Raw genomic sequence first — 17945 nt, forward strand, 5'->3', positions numbered from 1 at the left:
CATACATTTAAGAAAATATTATTGGTTGATGAAGTGGTTTGATTTTGCAATCTCCAGCAGCATTTCCACCAAGTAAAAGGGTTAGCCTATCTTCAGACACCTTAAAACTTGGCATAGATTTTTCTACTTGTGATATATAATATGACTGATCTGGCATTTTTTTCCAATGAGCCCAGTTTCGTCCACATTAAAAATTTGTTGTAGCAGGTAATCCTCATTTTTATGATTTCTGCTAGACTCTTTATAACATTTATAGCTTTCTCTGTATCTGCATTACTCGGCAGCCTCACCTGTTACATTGATGTTGTGTAGTTTATTATGGCATTTAAAATTTTGAAACCGTCTGTGGCTTGCAGTGAATGTATTAGTATCAACACTATCATCATTTTTACACTTTATGTCTTCCAAAAGACCCAAGGCTTTAATCCTGTATGACTATAACTTATAGTCGGCATTGGCGGCCTTAGGCCCGTAAAAGTGGTAGGTCAATTGAATATATTATTTTAATTTGCCTTTTCTTGTATACTTAAAAGACGTATTGCAAATTGGCTTTTTATGCATTATAGAATAAGTGCTATAAATTGTTATAGGTAGGTACTTACCCTTCAAAAAATGTCCGTTTTTCACATCGCCAACCCATTGTTAACCAAAATTCCACACAACACGTTATAATTTAGTTAGTTTGTAAATTGTAAAGTCCACTTTTCTTTCTTTGCTTTTTGAAAAATTATCAATCACCCGATTATAAAAATTGTTGTTAGTCGTTTTTTTTTTATTTTTTCTTTAAGAGGTTTTAGATCACCAACACCAAATTCTGTCCATTGCTTTTCGTTTTTAATCAAAAATTAAACAATGAAAAAAAAAAAAAATATTTCTTTTATGACAACCACAGATCCAATCACAAAAATTATAACTTTTCTTGTTGAAATATCTGTTCACATCTTTGCTTTTCTCTTTCTTTGTCTGAACTATTTTCATATCCGGCATGTACCTGCTTAACATCTTTGTTTGTAGACGTTTATCATAATTAAATATCTCATTCTTTATTTCGTTTAAAATACAATCCACTGAATTAGACATTTTGTAGTTTCAGTTCAAACAAATAAACCATCACCAATGCCACAAAACATCACAAAAATGTTATAAACCACTCAAAACCAAACTTTGTGTTTGTATTTATATAATAACTGCACCTAATACTAATTACATAAGATTTAAACAATCTAATAAATTTAATACTCGTCGATACCTAATGTACCTTTACTGTAATGTATGTAATGTACCTTAATAATACCTTTTCAACTAACAGAACACACTGCATACAGACTGCCGGCGTGGTACCTACGAGTCAGTCGACGTTATATTTCTGTTTCATCTGACACATTGAAAATGTCTATCTGTTTCACACTCGGACAATGGCCGAATGCAGCGTCATGTTGCGAGTGTTACGACAAAATATTGTGTTATAACCTTGTGTTTTCTTTCCATCTCACATATGAAAAATGAGAGAGAAAGAAATATTTAATTTTTCGTCATATTTCCGATTGACCGCGTGAACACTCACGTTCGCTAAGGTTTGGGCGGTGAATCATTGGGAATACAAAACACTATACAGCATGGGTGGCCAACCCGCGGGCCAGATGTGGCCCGCTGGGTGTCAACTTGTGGCCCGTGGAGCAGTGAGAAAATAAAAGTAATATTAAATGCTGCCGCTAGATGTGCTAATTTCGAAATTGGTATTCGATATTGGCTCAAGATTTTAAAAACCACGGTGTGGCTTTTGCTGCATTTGCAACGCCATTCTCCGCAGACGTGAATTTATTATTGGGAAATTTACAAATGGAACATTGTGAAATATGTTGCGATGAACAGTTAAAGGAGAAATTCCATCAGGTTTGTTTGGAAGAGTTTTACAAAACATATTTGGTCAAGGAGAAATATCCTGCATTTTACAAACATGCTCTAATAATGACTTCGCTATTTGGAAACACTTACACGTGTGAACAGCTTTTTAGTCGGATGAACCATATCAAACCCCGAGTGAGAATACAAATCACTCATGTGCATTTGGAAAACTGTTTGCGTGTAGGAACAACCTCACTCGATATCAGTGGCGAAGGCGCCATACTAAGCGATTATTTAAAGCTTACCTTCTATTTTCAAGTATTTCATTTAAATAAATAAATATCTATATTGTAGGTTATAATAAAAATATTGATTGTCATCTATCGTCGTTATTTATAAGTAGAGCGTTTAATTTAGTCAAGTTTCGAATCAAAAATACATGACGGAACGTCACAACGAGAGTGCTATTTTTAGAATTATTTCAACGATAATCCAAGCCGAATTTTCTACCGCAATTCAGTTGCCAACTTCATGCATGTCTGCGTTTTTGTTCCTGACTCGGAAGCGTAAACAGGACAAGCTTATGCGCTATGTTGATTTGTTTATTGTCTATGCTTATCTTTTAAAGCAAATAATAAATAATAAGGATGATCAAAAAAAATAATAACTATTGTGTTCGATCACATATAATTTATAAATTGTTATTAAAAATAAATATTGTATTAATTCGCGATTATTATTTAGGTTACTTCAGTCATAGACAAACATAACATGCTATTCACAGTTCATGTCATTTTGACATTTCAAAGCGGTGAAAAAGGTTTATTTTATAATACAAAATTCATTGTGTTACTGTGTTTTGAATGTGGATAAATTATCTCATATTGTACCGAAATCATTCGCCAGTGCTTTAAATATATTTAATTTAATTTAATTATTAAATTGTATAGTGTCCCGATAGAAAATGTGCGAACGATTGCATTTTAAAAAAATCATTCCTGAGATTGACGTTTCTTCAAAAATTTAAAATTATCAAAGCTTGACCTTCCAAGGGTTCATTTAGATTTGAATACAGCAAAAAAACTTATATTAGACATTTTCACAACAATTTATATGATAAATATTTGTTTTTAACTGGCAGTTATACATTAAACAAACTTTTTTGTTGGCGATGCCTATTGTTTGGTAAAGAAAAGTATGCGTGGAATTCTACTGCCATAAGTGATTTAAATAATTTGACAAATTCAGCGGTGAAACCTATGACCAGTGTGTCGTTGTCATTAGTGTGCACCTATTCATCAGTAGTAATATCGTAAGTATTATCTTCTTATTTCTCGTAAGTTACCTGACAAGTGTGCTCTTTTTCTCTGATCTCCACAGCTTACCTCTTTCCAAAAGTCACCCTTCGCCACTGCTCGATATCGATATTGATGCACTTAGTTCTGCCACACAAAATCAAACTTATCACTAAAATTTATTATTTTTATATTAGGTACCTATTTTGTTTATTTTTAATATTTAAAAAAAGTCTAATCTGATAAATATGTTTAATTCTCATATTTGTTTTATTTTATTAATATATAATATATATTTCTTTTTCGTTTTGTATTATGAAAAAAATCGGTTGTGCGGTCCGGTAGGAAATCTCATTTTTAGAATCTGGCCTGGCTGCTGAAAAGGTTGGCCACCCATGCTATACAGCGTACTAACACATCGCATGCCTTATATTTCAAAGCAACACTGATTAATATTATTATGTAGATTGTAAGATATTTATTTTTGGAGGGTCAATGACCATTTGACCTAAAGGGCCAGCCGCCATTGAGTTTAAGGCTCTGTTATAAACATACCACATAAACGTAAAGTTCGATAATTTTGATCGAAAATATGACGTAGTTTGGGCAATGCCGAGCAAAAGAAAACAATGCAATGGGCTTCACGTAAGAGCAAACAATAATTAAAGTTACCCTTTGTAATTTATGCGCAGTATTTATATCGTCGGTGTTTTGTAAAAAGGGCGAATCAACCATTTTGGCGAAATCGAGATTTTAATGAAAATACAATATGTACCGTACTAGCTTTGTTGTGTAAAAACGGCGAATTTTTATCTCCACAGGAAAGTACTTAAAAACGATAATCGACTAAAATTAAATTAATTAAAATTACAAAATAAAAAGCAAATGTGACATATCAGGCCTTTTAAAATATTATATAATAATACCTATTATAATGACAGTATTTTTTCTAAGCTTTATTATAAACTTGTTAGATATTTGTAATCATCTACAAGTAAAAATCAAATAAATGTCAAAAGCTAAAAATCCTCCTCCTGTAAAGTAGGATTTTGGTTAATTCGCCCTTTTTACAAAACACATCTACAAGTAAAAATCAAATAAATGTCAAAAGCTAAAAATCCTCCTCCTGTAAAGTAGGATTTTGGTTAATTCGCCCTTTTTACAAAACACCGACGATATGAAATCGCAATCTGCGCAGTTTCAAGATTTAAGTTGTTCCACTATAACAGCATTTGTTTGTAAATCAAAAAGAAAATGGCAGCCTGTCTTGATGTCTTGCTTTGGTTACTTACTTACATATCAATATTTGAGATTTTATATGATTGTTCATCTAAATAATGATGATTCATTGTGTAAAATATAGTGTACCATATTGCCAAAAAAAACTTATTTGATAACCATTACTTTTTAATTTGTAAATCCAAATAAATACAGGACACCATATTATATTTACCAAAACGTTTTTTAGACTTCTAACACTACTATACTGATTTTAATGTGATTGAACAGTGAAATCTAAATTCATATTATTTACAAGGTACTTGCAGGTTTTCCTTATTCAAAATAAAAGGTTATGTACTTTCTTCCTATCTGTAACTACTAGCTATTTTTAATTCCATCAGATCCATAGAAACACTATTTTTTTAATTGATTCCAGGTTCGGTTCCATTAAAAAAATTGCTTTGGGTTCGGTTCCGATTCCATAAAAAGGTATATTAAGTATATAGGTAGTTTTATATTAAAAAGCTTAATATTTAAATTCAAGCATTATGAGTAGTTAGCTATACTTCATACCCATTTCAGGCGGAGCATATGCACACCAGTATTTATACCTATTCAACTGCTTATGAAAAACATGTAATGTGGATAAAATATAGATACCTACCTATCTTGTGATGACTCAATTGAGTCCTGTTGTGTTACAGAAACGCGCCACTGACTATAAACGAATTTATAATCTGAAATAACTTGCAGCTGTTTGAATCATAGCATTAATAATCATTTTTCGGTATGACGTTTATGTATTTAGGCACTATCGGTTACTCCATTAGAGCACATGAGCATCTGATCCCCCAAATAAAAATAAATGTGTTATTCTTATCGTATTTATAGATTTCTGGGTTTACACCATGTGTACTTCTACCTTATTTCCTCAACGTTTCGGGCTCGTTGCAAGGGCCATTTTCAAAACATATCCAGAAAACCCAGATATCTATAAATACGATAACAAATAACCGTGAAAGTCTTAAACATTATAAAATGTGATATTTTTAATTTACTTCTCGAATCTTGAATGTAAATAAATTGTGGAAATGCAATCGAGTTGCAGTTTTGCAAAACTCTATTTTAGTGAAAGGTAAGCCATCAGAGCACATGCTCTGCAGAAAGACTCATGGAGCCAATCTAAAGCAGCGATCTGCACACACATTTTTTTCTGTGCACCAGCGCAACTATTATGTCATTCAAGTCTCATATGTACATATTTATATGATATTATAACATTTATACTCACACATATTATTTATCATTGCATCCTAGCATTTAATTGACTTGTTATCTAGTTTAATTGTAGAGAAAATGTTATAAAAGATCATGTAATAGTTTTTAATAAGCCAAAATTTTTGATATAAAAGTGACCTCATTTTTAGACTGTAAGCATATTTTTTAAATATTGTTTATTATAATTAAATACTTTTTCTTGAGCGGACATTTAATTCATTGTGATATTAATCCCAGGACTTTTCTGAGACATAACATGATAGCATAATATTAATATATAATAATATATATAAGGGTATAAACGTCACACACCTTGTATGCCTGCTAATTTTTTTGGATTGCATGTGACCTTTTTTTGTTGATTAGAGTGGCTTATTAATTATTATTATTTGTTTTTTAATCCATTCAGTAAATAATGTGAACCTCCACTTTCAAGAGTCAGGAGCCAGTGCTTAATTTAATCTTCTTCTTCTTCGATGGCGCTACAGCTCAAGTCGAGCCCTGGCCTCCTCCACCGCTGTCCTCCAGCCGGAACGGTCCTCCGCACGTCTTTTCCAGTTCCTGATTTTTAGCAGCTGGTTGGCATCTTTTGTAACATTATCACCCCATAGTGTGCGTGGCTTTCCCACTGGCCTTTTCCCCCCTGGGTTTCCTTCGAGGATCTTCTTCGGTATCCGTGACTCAGGCATGCGCTGGACATGGCCTGCCCAGTTTAGCCTCTGGAGTTTAGAGAGTTTTGAATCTTGGTATAAGCGGTATAGTTCCGTGTTGTACCTAATTCTCCACTTCCCACCATCATTCATGGGTCCGTATATCCGCCTAAGGATCTTTCTCTCAAAATAATCCACCATTTCAGCTGCTTTCACATTTAGCGTCCATGTCTCGCACCCGTATGCAACGACTGTGCGTATGACGGTTTTATAGAGCCACGTCTTAGTTTTTCTGTGGACATTTCTGGATTTGAATATGGGCAGCAATGAGAAGTACGATTTATTTGCAGCGGTTATTCGGGCTTATATTTCTTCCAGTTCCTCGTTCTCTTTTGTAATATTGGAACCCAGGTATGTGAACCGGTTGACAACCTCAAATTGATGGTTTCCAAAACTGGAACTTTGGCCCAGCCTACTCTGATTTTGTCGGCTTTGTACCATGACTTTAGTTTTGTTTTCATTTACTCTTAAGCCAATCTCTAGTGCGGCCCTTTGGAGGTGGTCAAATTCTTTCTTCACAATCTGTATGGATCTACCCATCATGTTGAGGTCGTCTGCGTAGCCAACCAATTGGCTCGGTCTGCTTATTATAGTGCCGCTCCTGTTCACTTGAGACTTTCTGATAGCAGATTCGAGGGCTAAGTTGAACAGCATGGGAGCCAATCCGTCTCCTTGCTTAAGACTCCGAGATACTTCATAGCCCTCTGTCCGTTGGCCATTCACCTTCACTTTCCCGGTCGATGCTGTCATATGCCTGCTTAAAATCAATAAAGAGCTGATAAATGTCCACATCGAATTCCCAGCATTTTTCCAGTATTTGGCGAACTGTGAAGAGCTGATCCGTTGTAGACCTTCCTGCCCTGAAGCCAGCTTGGTATTCACTTACCATGTTTTCCGCGTAACCTTCCAGTTTTGTCTTCAGGATCATTGTGAATACCATCTTAATTTAGTCACCATCTTCAAAGATGAAGGTTTTGTTCAACATATTTGCATCCATTTTTTTAAACTGTAATTTTTTATTGTTCCAGGGGTCTCAAACCTTCTGCAAGAGGGGTGTCCACTCCACGGTAGTATCAAATCAGAAAGATGTAGGTATATCATCAGATCACTTCAATACATTCCCGGTGAGCCTGCTTGTGTGTTGCGTGTAACTAATGACTTATTTTATTTTGAAATTTCTTTTTCATCTTTTCTAACAAGCGGCCAAGAAAAATGACAAAAAATTGGCAATATTATCACACTACGTTTGCACTAAACCGCATTGATTTTCTTTTGAAAATTTTTGTGTCAAAATTTCTGAATATGTTTTCTAAATTTATACAGGTAACCCTCGAAATCATCAGTGTTATCCTATACTTGACGAAACCTTCTGTACATACTACGTTTTCTTCCAAAATAATTCTTACTCTAGAGCAGGGGAGGGCAAACTGCGGGCCGCATGTGGCCCGCCGGGTATTTTTTTGCGGCCCGACATCATTAATTGTACTTCTGATTACGAATAATTTTTTTAAAAAATATTGACAATTGATTAGAATTTGAAGAATTTGTTGTTTCGTAAATGTATTATCTCAGTACGTCTTCTTTGCAGTCTCGTCTCACACTATGTACCCACTATTTTCTACGTTGAACATCGTGACTAGGGATTCCAATCCCGGGATCCCGAATCCCGGGATCCCGGGATCCCAAGCTATTTTCGATACCTATGAATCCCGGGATTGATAAACATAATCCCGGGATTTCGGGATTGATTTTTTATCAATTTAGATGGAACATAAAATAAAAGCAAAAATATAACAGAAAAAATACTTATAATAAAAAATAACTACATTAGAAATAAACTGAGTTTGAGTGAAGTTTGATTTATACCCATGTGTAGGTAAGTTGCCGATTTATTTTATTTTTTCACATAAATTATAAAAATGAGAAAGATTGAAAAAAACAATGCTTCGCACTTTTAACAAAGTAATTCCACCATGATCTCATACGTTTTACGGCAGTTTCATATTTGGCTGACTAATTAGATTTATGAAGCGGAAAGGCCATAAGTACGCCATGATTATTTGCTTTACTATTTTAAATCTCGCTAATCCATTCGATTAGTCTTTATTACCAGAAACAGCAATCTCATATTAAATTCACATTATTATTTATACTTATAAGAATATTATTTACTCCATTAAACTTATGTATTTCCAAGATTGAACGTATACAATATTAACAATAAATGTATTAAATAGTATAAATTATACTAGATTTATTTTTGACCGATTTTATCAATGTTATTTGTGAATATAAAAATTTTATATTAACAATCGAAAAAAATGCCAATCCCGGGACCAGTCCCGGGATCCCGGGATTGTCAACTTGTAATCCCGAAATCCCGGGATCAGAATTTTGGCTCGGGATTGGATTCCCTAATCGTGACACATTTAAATACTTTAAACTCCGCGTTGCAAGGAAAAAAATATATGCCCATGATATGGTAAAAAGTTTGAATGGATTTCAATTAAAACCCAAGTTATTCCTTCGACAAATATCGAATAATAACGTGGACCACTTTCCAACTGAAAAAGTTGCTGAATATATCAGAATATAAATTTGAAGAATATGGTAAAATTATTAAAGCTCTGAATGACGATTTTTCACAAGGATTTGGTGACTTCCGAAAAATTGAGACATGTTTAGCAATAGTACGCGATCCATTTTCAATAGATATTGATAGTGTACGAACAGCGCTACAACTTGAGATTATTGACACTGATTTAAGAGAATTGCATCGTCGTGAAGAAATCTCCAAATTTTACAATGCCCTTAATTCAGACAAATTCGATCAACTTAAAGATTATGCAAGAAAAATGTTCGTTATTTTTGGATCAACCTATATATGTGAACAAACATTTTCGATCATGAACCTCAATAAAAACTCTTTACGATAAAATATCTCCGATGCCCATTTACAAGCAGTTTTGAGAATATCAACTACAAAATTAACACCTGAATTTAAAAAATGTTAAAAAATGTAGAACAGTTTCATTCGTCTCATTAATTTTTTTGTGGTGTTTATTTTTCGTGATAATAAAATAGTGTATATCTAAAAATGGTATTTTACTTGCGGCCCGCCGCTCATTTTGAGTTCTTGAATTTGGCCCTCCATCCAAAAAGTTTGCCCCCCCCTGCTCTAGAGTCTAGTGAATCTTGAAATAGATGTAAACTTCAAAATATAATTGGTGGTATTTAATTCAGTATAATTGTGATACAATTCTAATGTGATATTAAATGCCATTACTATCTGAAGTAGTTATATTAAGAATTTTTCATAGGTACCTAGCTTTGACTCGGATAGAAATTAAGTTTTCTCAAAACGTAACATCTATATGATTGACAACATTTTGTTCAAGACCTTAGTAAATATACATATTACATACAATGTAGTATTGACTTATCGTCGCTGTAGGATTGGTTTGTCGAATAGACCAAATGTTCAGGAGGCGAAAAACAAATTTCATAATCCTATATTTAAATACATGTAGATATTTAAATTGTTATTTTTACAGCATATGAATGATGTATTCATTACCATTACAAAGTAATTTAAAGAAAAGGATGGTTCTAGTCCATTTAGATACAAAAAAATATTCTGCATTAAAAGGTCGATTTTGACAAAAACGGATATTCGACAAACCAATCCTATAGTGACGTTATGACAACTTTGCTATGTGTGAAATAATTTTTTCACCAAATACTATAATCATTGTTTTACGAGGGTGGGTCAATAAGTCCTTAGAAAAGCCGACAGGTGGCGCGACTAGTACTGTAAGCGGTTTGTTTACATGCAGCGGCACTACCGATTCAGTATGCTGCGAAGTTTCAATCAGATTGGTCGGGTTGTTGTGTGTTTCTCGTACATTTAAAAAAAAATTTGCTTGTGGAAAATGGAAAAATGGAAAATGGAGAAAATTGAGTTTAGAGCTGTTATTAAACATTTTTATATAAAAGGGTTAACAGCAAAGGAAATAAAATATGAGTTGGATTTAGTTCACGGCATATCTGCTCCTTCACTTGCAACTATTTATAACTGGTTAAATGAATTTAAACGTGGTCGTACATCAACAAAGGATGAACCACGCTCAGGACGTCCTGTAGAGGTGACTACACCAGAAATGATCAATAAAATCCGCGATATGGTGTTAAGTGACCGAAGATTAAAGTTGAGTGAGATAATTGAGGTTACAGGGATCTCAAAAGGTAGCGTCATTTCTATTTTACATGACAAATTGGGCATGAAAAATATTTCTGCAAGATGGGTGCCGCGTTTGCTCACAGTCGACAATAAACGCAATAGGGTGGTGGCCTCTAAAGCCCTGTTGTCGCTCATGCAACTCAATCCGGATGATTTTTTTCGTCGCTTTGTGACTGTAGATGAAACATGGATACACCACTATACTCCCGAGACGAAAGAACAGTCAAAGCAGTGGATTGCGAAGACAAACCATGTCCAAAGAAGGCGAAAACCGTAAAATCAGCTGGTAAGGTTATGGCTACTGTATTTTGGGATGCACGTGAAATTATTTTCGTTGACTATTTGGAAAAAGGAAAAACAATAACAGGGGATTATTATGCATCTTTATTGGACCAGCTAAAAAACGAAATTGAAGAAAAACGGCCTCATTTAAACAGGAAAAAAATCCTCTTTCATCAGGACAATGCCCGTGTTCACACATGTTTACGATCAATGGCTAAAATTGAAGAATTGAAGTTCGAATTGGTCGACCACCCACCGTATTCGCCAGATTTAGCCCCCAGTGACTTTTTCCTTTTCCCAAACTTAAAAAAATGGCTAAGTGGACAACGTTTTTTTTTCAAATGAAGAAGTCATCGATCGGACAAATGCTTATTTTGAGGACCTTCCGAAAACTTATTTTTCTGACGGTTTAAAAAAAATTGAGAAACGTCTAAGCAAGTGTATTGAGCTCCAAGGAGATTATGTTGAGAAATAAAAAAAAATGCAAAAATAAAAACTGTTTTAATGCTTTTTTCTAAGGAATTATTGACCCACCCTCGTATCTATTGTTTTCTTCATATATATTTGCTCCTAAGCATACATGTGTTCAGAATATAATTTATATTAAATATCCACTAATGATATGAAAGGTTTACCTGTTTATTAGTAATTCGATTGGCTAAATAGAATAATATTTTCTTAGTTTTGTTGGCGCTAGAGAAGATGTGGCTATTCCAGTTATTTGAAAATTACTTTAATTGTAATAGTAACTTAACATTACCATCAAAGAAAATTTCAAATAACTCCAAATCATTGTTGATCAGTTACTTACCTCAATATTTTGTAAGTATTTAAAGGTTTGAGTTATTTATTTTTTTCAAATCTGGCTTTGTAAACAACATTCCATAGAATATCAAAAGTGTATCATTGAATTCTGCGTGCGGTTTCTATCCTCACGCTTCCCTTGGTCTAAGAATTATACTTTGGTAGCCAAATGGTCAACAATGTCTTATTTTTAGTACATTGAATACTACTAGTAATTAATGTAGAACTCATCTGTGTGATTGAACATGCAAAATTTTACTTACAAATTGAATCAATTGGACAGTGTTAATCGAACACAGTCCAATTGATTAATAATATCATACTTACTATAAATTGGAAATCTTATAGTGTTCAGTTGTGCAATAGATCTTATCAATTTATTTGATTACATTGCATTATTTTTTATAGTGAAATCTGCAACTACTCAAAATTGTCGTATCTGAAGATTCCTTACCAAACTTCCAAGGAGTACTGCATCTCACAAATAAATGTGTATATTTCACGAAGTTGAACTTCCTTCAATATTGAAACCATGCTATAAACTTGATAAATTTTAAATATTAATAACTCTTCCAATTGCTAAAAATGTTTTATTTATGTTTGTTGAGGTTGTCTTCTAACTTCAAGTGTTAATTTTAATGAAGTCGATTACTGAAATGTGATCTGACTTCAGGGCTGACGGAAGAGCTCGATAAAATCTCAATTCTTTAACAGAAGTGGAGGGGGGTCCTGAACAAGGAATCCTCACTCAAACGAAAAGAGGTGGTATGACAGCAAGTCACAGTCAAAATAATAAAAAAAATGTATGAACATATTTTGTTTAATATTAGCAGCAATAATTAACTAGATAGCGAGATCAATTAATTAATATGACTCAATCATATATAGGTATATAATACGATGTAATCTATATTTAAAATATATCAAGCAATCTTCACCATTAATCACGGTGCAGATATGTCATATCCCAAAAGCCTTTTCTTCAATAAGATTTTGGGAGATATTAGAAACCTAAATTACAAATAATATTTTGCCTTATAAATGCCGGGATTGCGAAATAATAAATATAGGTTTCTTTTGAATTTTCATCATCTGATTATCTTGATTCTTATTGAACACAAAAATTAAGGTATTTTTCTTGCATATTTTAATAATTTAATTTTCACTTTTATTAATAATATGAATAACTGACCACTAATAAAAACTAATAAGTCTCCATTCCTATAATCTTTTATGATTAGGTAAATTGTTACATATTAATTTCCAGCCTGTTTTTTTACATACCTATCTAAACTTATCCACATCTCTTATTTCATAATTTAACTAAATATCTTAGTATTCCTTTTTTCTTATAATGTTTTAAGAATGACAAGCAAACATACCGGTAGTTGACGAATATTTTCACCTATTTATTATTTTAGTGTACAGTACAAGAAAATATTCAAAAAATTTAGATTCTTATATGAACAAAATATTTCATTTATCTTGCCATACCAAACCTGAAAATAAATGTTTAGACTCGTATGGTTCCTGTAAGGACCACACTTCAATCAATGGCTATTTCTTTGCGTAAGGTAAATTTCTTTTGAGTTTTATTAGTTACAGGGTGCTTGATAGCTTCGGCTATGGCTTCTTGTGTTTTTTAAATTAAAGTTTGACGGTTGACAGATTATCATTGTTTTTTGATGACATTATAAGGAATTCTTATTATTGGTGACTCTGCCTTGAACTATGCTTTTACGATGTGTTTACACAAGTATACTTTCAATAAATTTATCACAGTTGTGTAATCTTTAGTTAATGAATAATTTGAAAGGTATTTGGATTTTTCTGGATTTTAAACATTTATGCTTTGGTTAACAAGATGTATTATGTCCCTTAAGCACTCTGAATTCTGGTCAAAATAAAACATTGGTGTTTTAAATTAATCCATCAAATGAATGTTAAATACTACTTGAGTGCTGCATAGGTACTCAATAATCGAAATATACCAGGATTCAAAGTGTCACCGCTTGGTTGCATGTTTGAATATTTTTGGCATGATATAATATTTTCTTGTCATTTCCACGATCAAACTTGTTGCCGCTATTCAATCTTTTATTTCTAAAATTTCATTGAATACGTCATCATCACAAAGGGTTTAAAAGGTACAATGTCTACATACATGCCGTACTTATTGAATAAATAAACTAATATGGTTTACATTTTCTAAAGGAATTATTTACCTATGCTATTTTCTTCTACCTACAGCTTGGGGGGCGCTTTGGATATTATGATTGATTATATTTTAATATTTCAACAGAGCAATGTTTTTATTTTGGTGCTTTTTATGGGTGCACATTCTTTTTTAAAAATCATTACATGATTGATTAATAATTAAATCAAATCACCCTGGACAAAATGTCTGTGTATTCACATTAATGCTACACATCAAAAAAATATATAAATATCCCAGTCAACGGGCTGATAACCCTATTATAATTTGATTTAAAACAATCTCCATACTGTTACCACTCTTGAATAAAAATAGATTATTAATTTTGTCTAAATTTTAAAATGATTTCTTAGCGCAAGATTTGTTTTGATATTTTTATTCCAATAGCAACCAATGTCTTGCTATCCCCACATTTCTAGGATGTCAACATGATGCCTGAATAATGGGAAAATAGGTTAATATGTCTGTCATATGAAATTATCTCATTTCTATGAATCAACTTTTCAGCAAGGAAAATCTCAAAAGGAAGGCAGAACAAAATGCACACTGATCCCGGGAGACGGTGTGGGGCCAGAACTTGTATATTCTGTCCAAGAAGTCTTCAAGGTATGTTTTTATTAAATTTTTCAGCTTTTTCTCAGTGGTCTAAAGGCCTCACAGATTTTCAAGTATATCAACCGATTATTTACAAAGTTATTAGCCAATGTTGCTCAATCTCTATTTGATACTCCAGATCATAATCACTCCATAATCATGTGCCTGATAATTTAGGCTCTACTGTACATACTTATGTTATTAATTTATTATATGAGCAGGGCACGCCAAATTAGAAATTGTGCGGGAGACCCCTAGGTATGGGGCGCGAATATAATGTGGTTGTATTACGTGCTTACTTACCTTGTCAAGGTGATATTTTTCTTGCATTTTTATCAACAAAATCATTCATAATTTTTCACTAACATAATAGGTATTAATAAACTATTAAATAGATAGTTTTCACAAATGATCGACAACTTTACTGTCAAAAGGTAGATTTTAACTAGTACTATGAAAAGAAATAGTTCTCACTTGTCAATAAATAGACTATTGTAATACTCAAAAATGAATAGGTGTATCAACGGAAAATATATTTTGCTCTTCTTTGCAGTTAAATTAATTAAAAGAATATTTTATTATAGAGTACCTAATAGTACTTAATAGTATTGTAGGTACATACATATTATATTCAGATATAATTGTATATAAGTCTATGACCAAACTCAATCAAGAAGAAATAATTTGATGAAAGTTTATAATTATTATATAGATAGAGCAATGGTATTTTGTATGTCTTAAAAAATATTATTATCTATCCATATTCTCTTATATTCTATTTTATTGATATGAGGCTGTGAAAACAACAATTTCTACAGTAATTATCATACTTTATTTGATCTGAAACATGACATGACCAAAGACTAGACATGGGATTATTTTGCTTGGTGAAATATTGTTTCGCTTTGTGAATTTCCTGTCTTTTCTATGTGACCTGTTCAAAACCAAATTTACTTATATTTTTAAAATGTCATTCGTTACTTTTGTTGGGTATTATTTAGTTTATGTGAAAACTATTTTTTAAATGTTTGAATATTTTTTGTTAATGTGAATTTTGACTAGTGCGATTTGCGATTAATTTACACCCTTAATAAATCTCCCAAATTGTAAGACAGCTCCAGGGTTGAATCCTGGATATGGCAAAATACACATATTGTTTATCAATTTGTGTTTGGAGTCAAGGGAATGTACCCAACAGTTTGAGCAAGTGGCTAACATCCGTTTCTCATAAAAACAAAAACAAAAAAATCTTAATACAAACCTTCACTCTGTGGAGGCCTATATTATGATCTATTATGATATACTATATTATGAGGATCAGACATGTCATGTTAAAAAAATAGAAAGTTTCATTTTTTTGTTATTTCAGTTTTAGATAACAATTAAGATGTTTTGGGATATCAGCTTCGCGATTTTGGCATTCAGGACATTGTCGTTACACCTTAATAGCGCCTGTACACGTGCATGGATTTACTGGCGGCAATAGTGCTTATTTTAAACTATCATGACAATAACTGTTTACACATAAATTGCTGACTGTCTCTCCAATTCATTCTTTAAGAGTGAGCAATACGCGATGTTATGGTACTATTTTGTACTATTTGACAACTAATGAAAATCGGTCAACCTGAAAAGTCGTTTTTTTCCGGCAGGTTCGCCACTATTGTTCTACTAACTAAATCGAAAAAATCTTTCTGTCACATGAAAATTTAGAAGCTTCCAAACTTGTTTGATTCATGCATGCAATATTGCCAACTGCAGGATAATACATGTTTACCCATACATTTTCTTACTGTCAACAGTAAATCCATGCGTGTGTAAATGGGGTATAAGATAATTATTATGTCTAGTTGCAAAAAACTAACCTTTAATAGCCACTGCAACATGTTTCACTTTATATTATGTAATATATTCCTTTTTTTCTTAGAAACCTTGTTAATATTGTGGTATTGACTGTTTGTGACTTTAGGCAGCCAATGTCCCTGTTGACTTTGAGCCTTATTTCTTCTCTGAAGTGAACCCGACCCTGAGCGCGCCTCTTGAAGATGTTGCTGGATCAATCACAAGGAACAGAATTTGCCTTAAGGTATACCATAATTAATTGAACTCGTTTTTACATAGGAGAACTCTATAACTATAATATCACACAGTTGACTAAAACTTTGTTTCAAAACCATTGTACTTATTATATATTCCAGGTATCCTCTTTGAAATAAGTTTTAAGCCAGCCGAGAGAATAGTTCCCAAGAATTTAGTGTATTGTGGAACATGATTGCCACTATTATGATAAATAGATCAAGCATCTCACAATTCTTGTATCCAGGAAAAATTATGATTAAAAAAAACACTACATAATATTATTTTCTACTCAAAAGCCTAGAAACGCATTCTCGATTATGTTACATACTTTGTTATTGGTTGAGCATTTCGAAAAGTGGACTGTATTATTTAGAAGGTGGTGATGCTGGGAATTCCGGATATAGGGGAAGGGGGTGATGAACACGAAGATGTGGCATTGACCATTTGATGAGATGAGGGCAGGCGCGCACTGGCACTGGTCCCAGGTCATACACACACGCACTGGTTGTTTTGGGTCACCCTGTTCGCTCACTTGTTTCACAGTTTATGGATGATTATGATCTTGATGAATGATAATGATTTGTATTTATGATTGAACGAATATCTTTCAGATATGTTTTGAGTTTTCAATGGAATTACTAGCCACTGTAAGCTGTCAGAAGCCCGCTCGCGTCGATTGGTTGGTAGTAACTGAGTGTCTCTTTGCAATTACGGTATTCTTTTGACCCGTAATTGCTTATTGATTGTCTGGTGACAATAACACCGGGGATTAGGATGTGGGGAAATAAAGGAACGGAATGGGAATATAAATGGCCCAACCAGTTATTTAATTTCATTTTGTACAACAAGTAAATTGAGGACTCTGATTAGGCATTATGTCATTTCATACTATGTAATGTAATAATAGACGTAATTTCATCTATTCTTTGCTTCAGGATTTTTCTTTCTGCTTATAAAGATTATTCTATGCATTATAACCTCAAATATCATGCTTGGTCCATAATGGACAAGTTTATGTTAGATTTGTATTCATTCACGATTTATCATGGGTAATCTGTATTCACTGTTGATTTGCCAATGAGAATCTTGTTAATATCAGATTAATTGATAACTAATATCTTCGCATGAATATTTTCAGGGTATTTTGGCCACCCCAGATTTCTCCCACACTGGTGAACTCCAGACGCTGAACATGAAATTGCGTAACGAATTGGATCTGTACGCAAACGTGGTTCATGTTAAATCTCTGCCCGGAGTAAGGAGCCGTCATTCCAATGTTGATTGTGTCATCATCAGAGAGCAGACGGAAGGAGAATATTCTGCTCTCGAACATGAGTGTGTTCCTGGTATGATTAATATATCATATATTGTCGTTGTAGGCT

At 33.0% G+C, this 17945-nt stretch overlaps 1 protein-coding gene across 4 annotated transcripts in view; it reads left to right on the plus strand.

Moving 5' to 3' along the window:
• Nucleotides 1-17945, plus strand: part of Idh3b (isocitrate dehydrogenase [NAD] subunit beta, mitochondrial) — a 32882-nt gene that overhangs the window by 1096 nt on the left and 13841 nt on the right. For 2 of the 4 annotated variants that reach the window (XM_085953566.1, XM_085953565.1), the window contains exons 2-5: nt 7378-7437; nt 14398-14496; nt 16454-16570; nt 17702-17909. In XM_085953566.1, coding sequence (XP_085809692.1) covers nt 7378-7437; nt 14398-14496; nt 16454-16570; nt 17702-17909 — 484 coding nt within the window. Of the gene's footprint in view, nt 1-7377; nt 7474-14397; nt 14497-16453; nt 16571-17701; nt 17910-17945 lie in introns of all 4 variants that reach the window. The other 2 variants (XM_085953564.1, XM_085953563.1) reach the window with 1 other exon arrangement.

This window comes from Rhyacophila brunnea, unplaced genomic scaffold (assembly GCF_057557595.1).
Source record: "Rhyacophila brunnea isolate RB1 unplaced genomic scaffold, BYU_Rbru_1.0 scaffold_4, whole genome shotgun sequence".
Taxonomy (NCBI): Eukaryota; Metazoa; Arthropoda; class Insecta; order Trichoptera; family Rhyacophilidae; genus Rhyacophila; species Rhyacophila brunnea.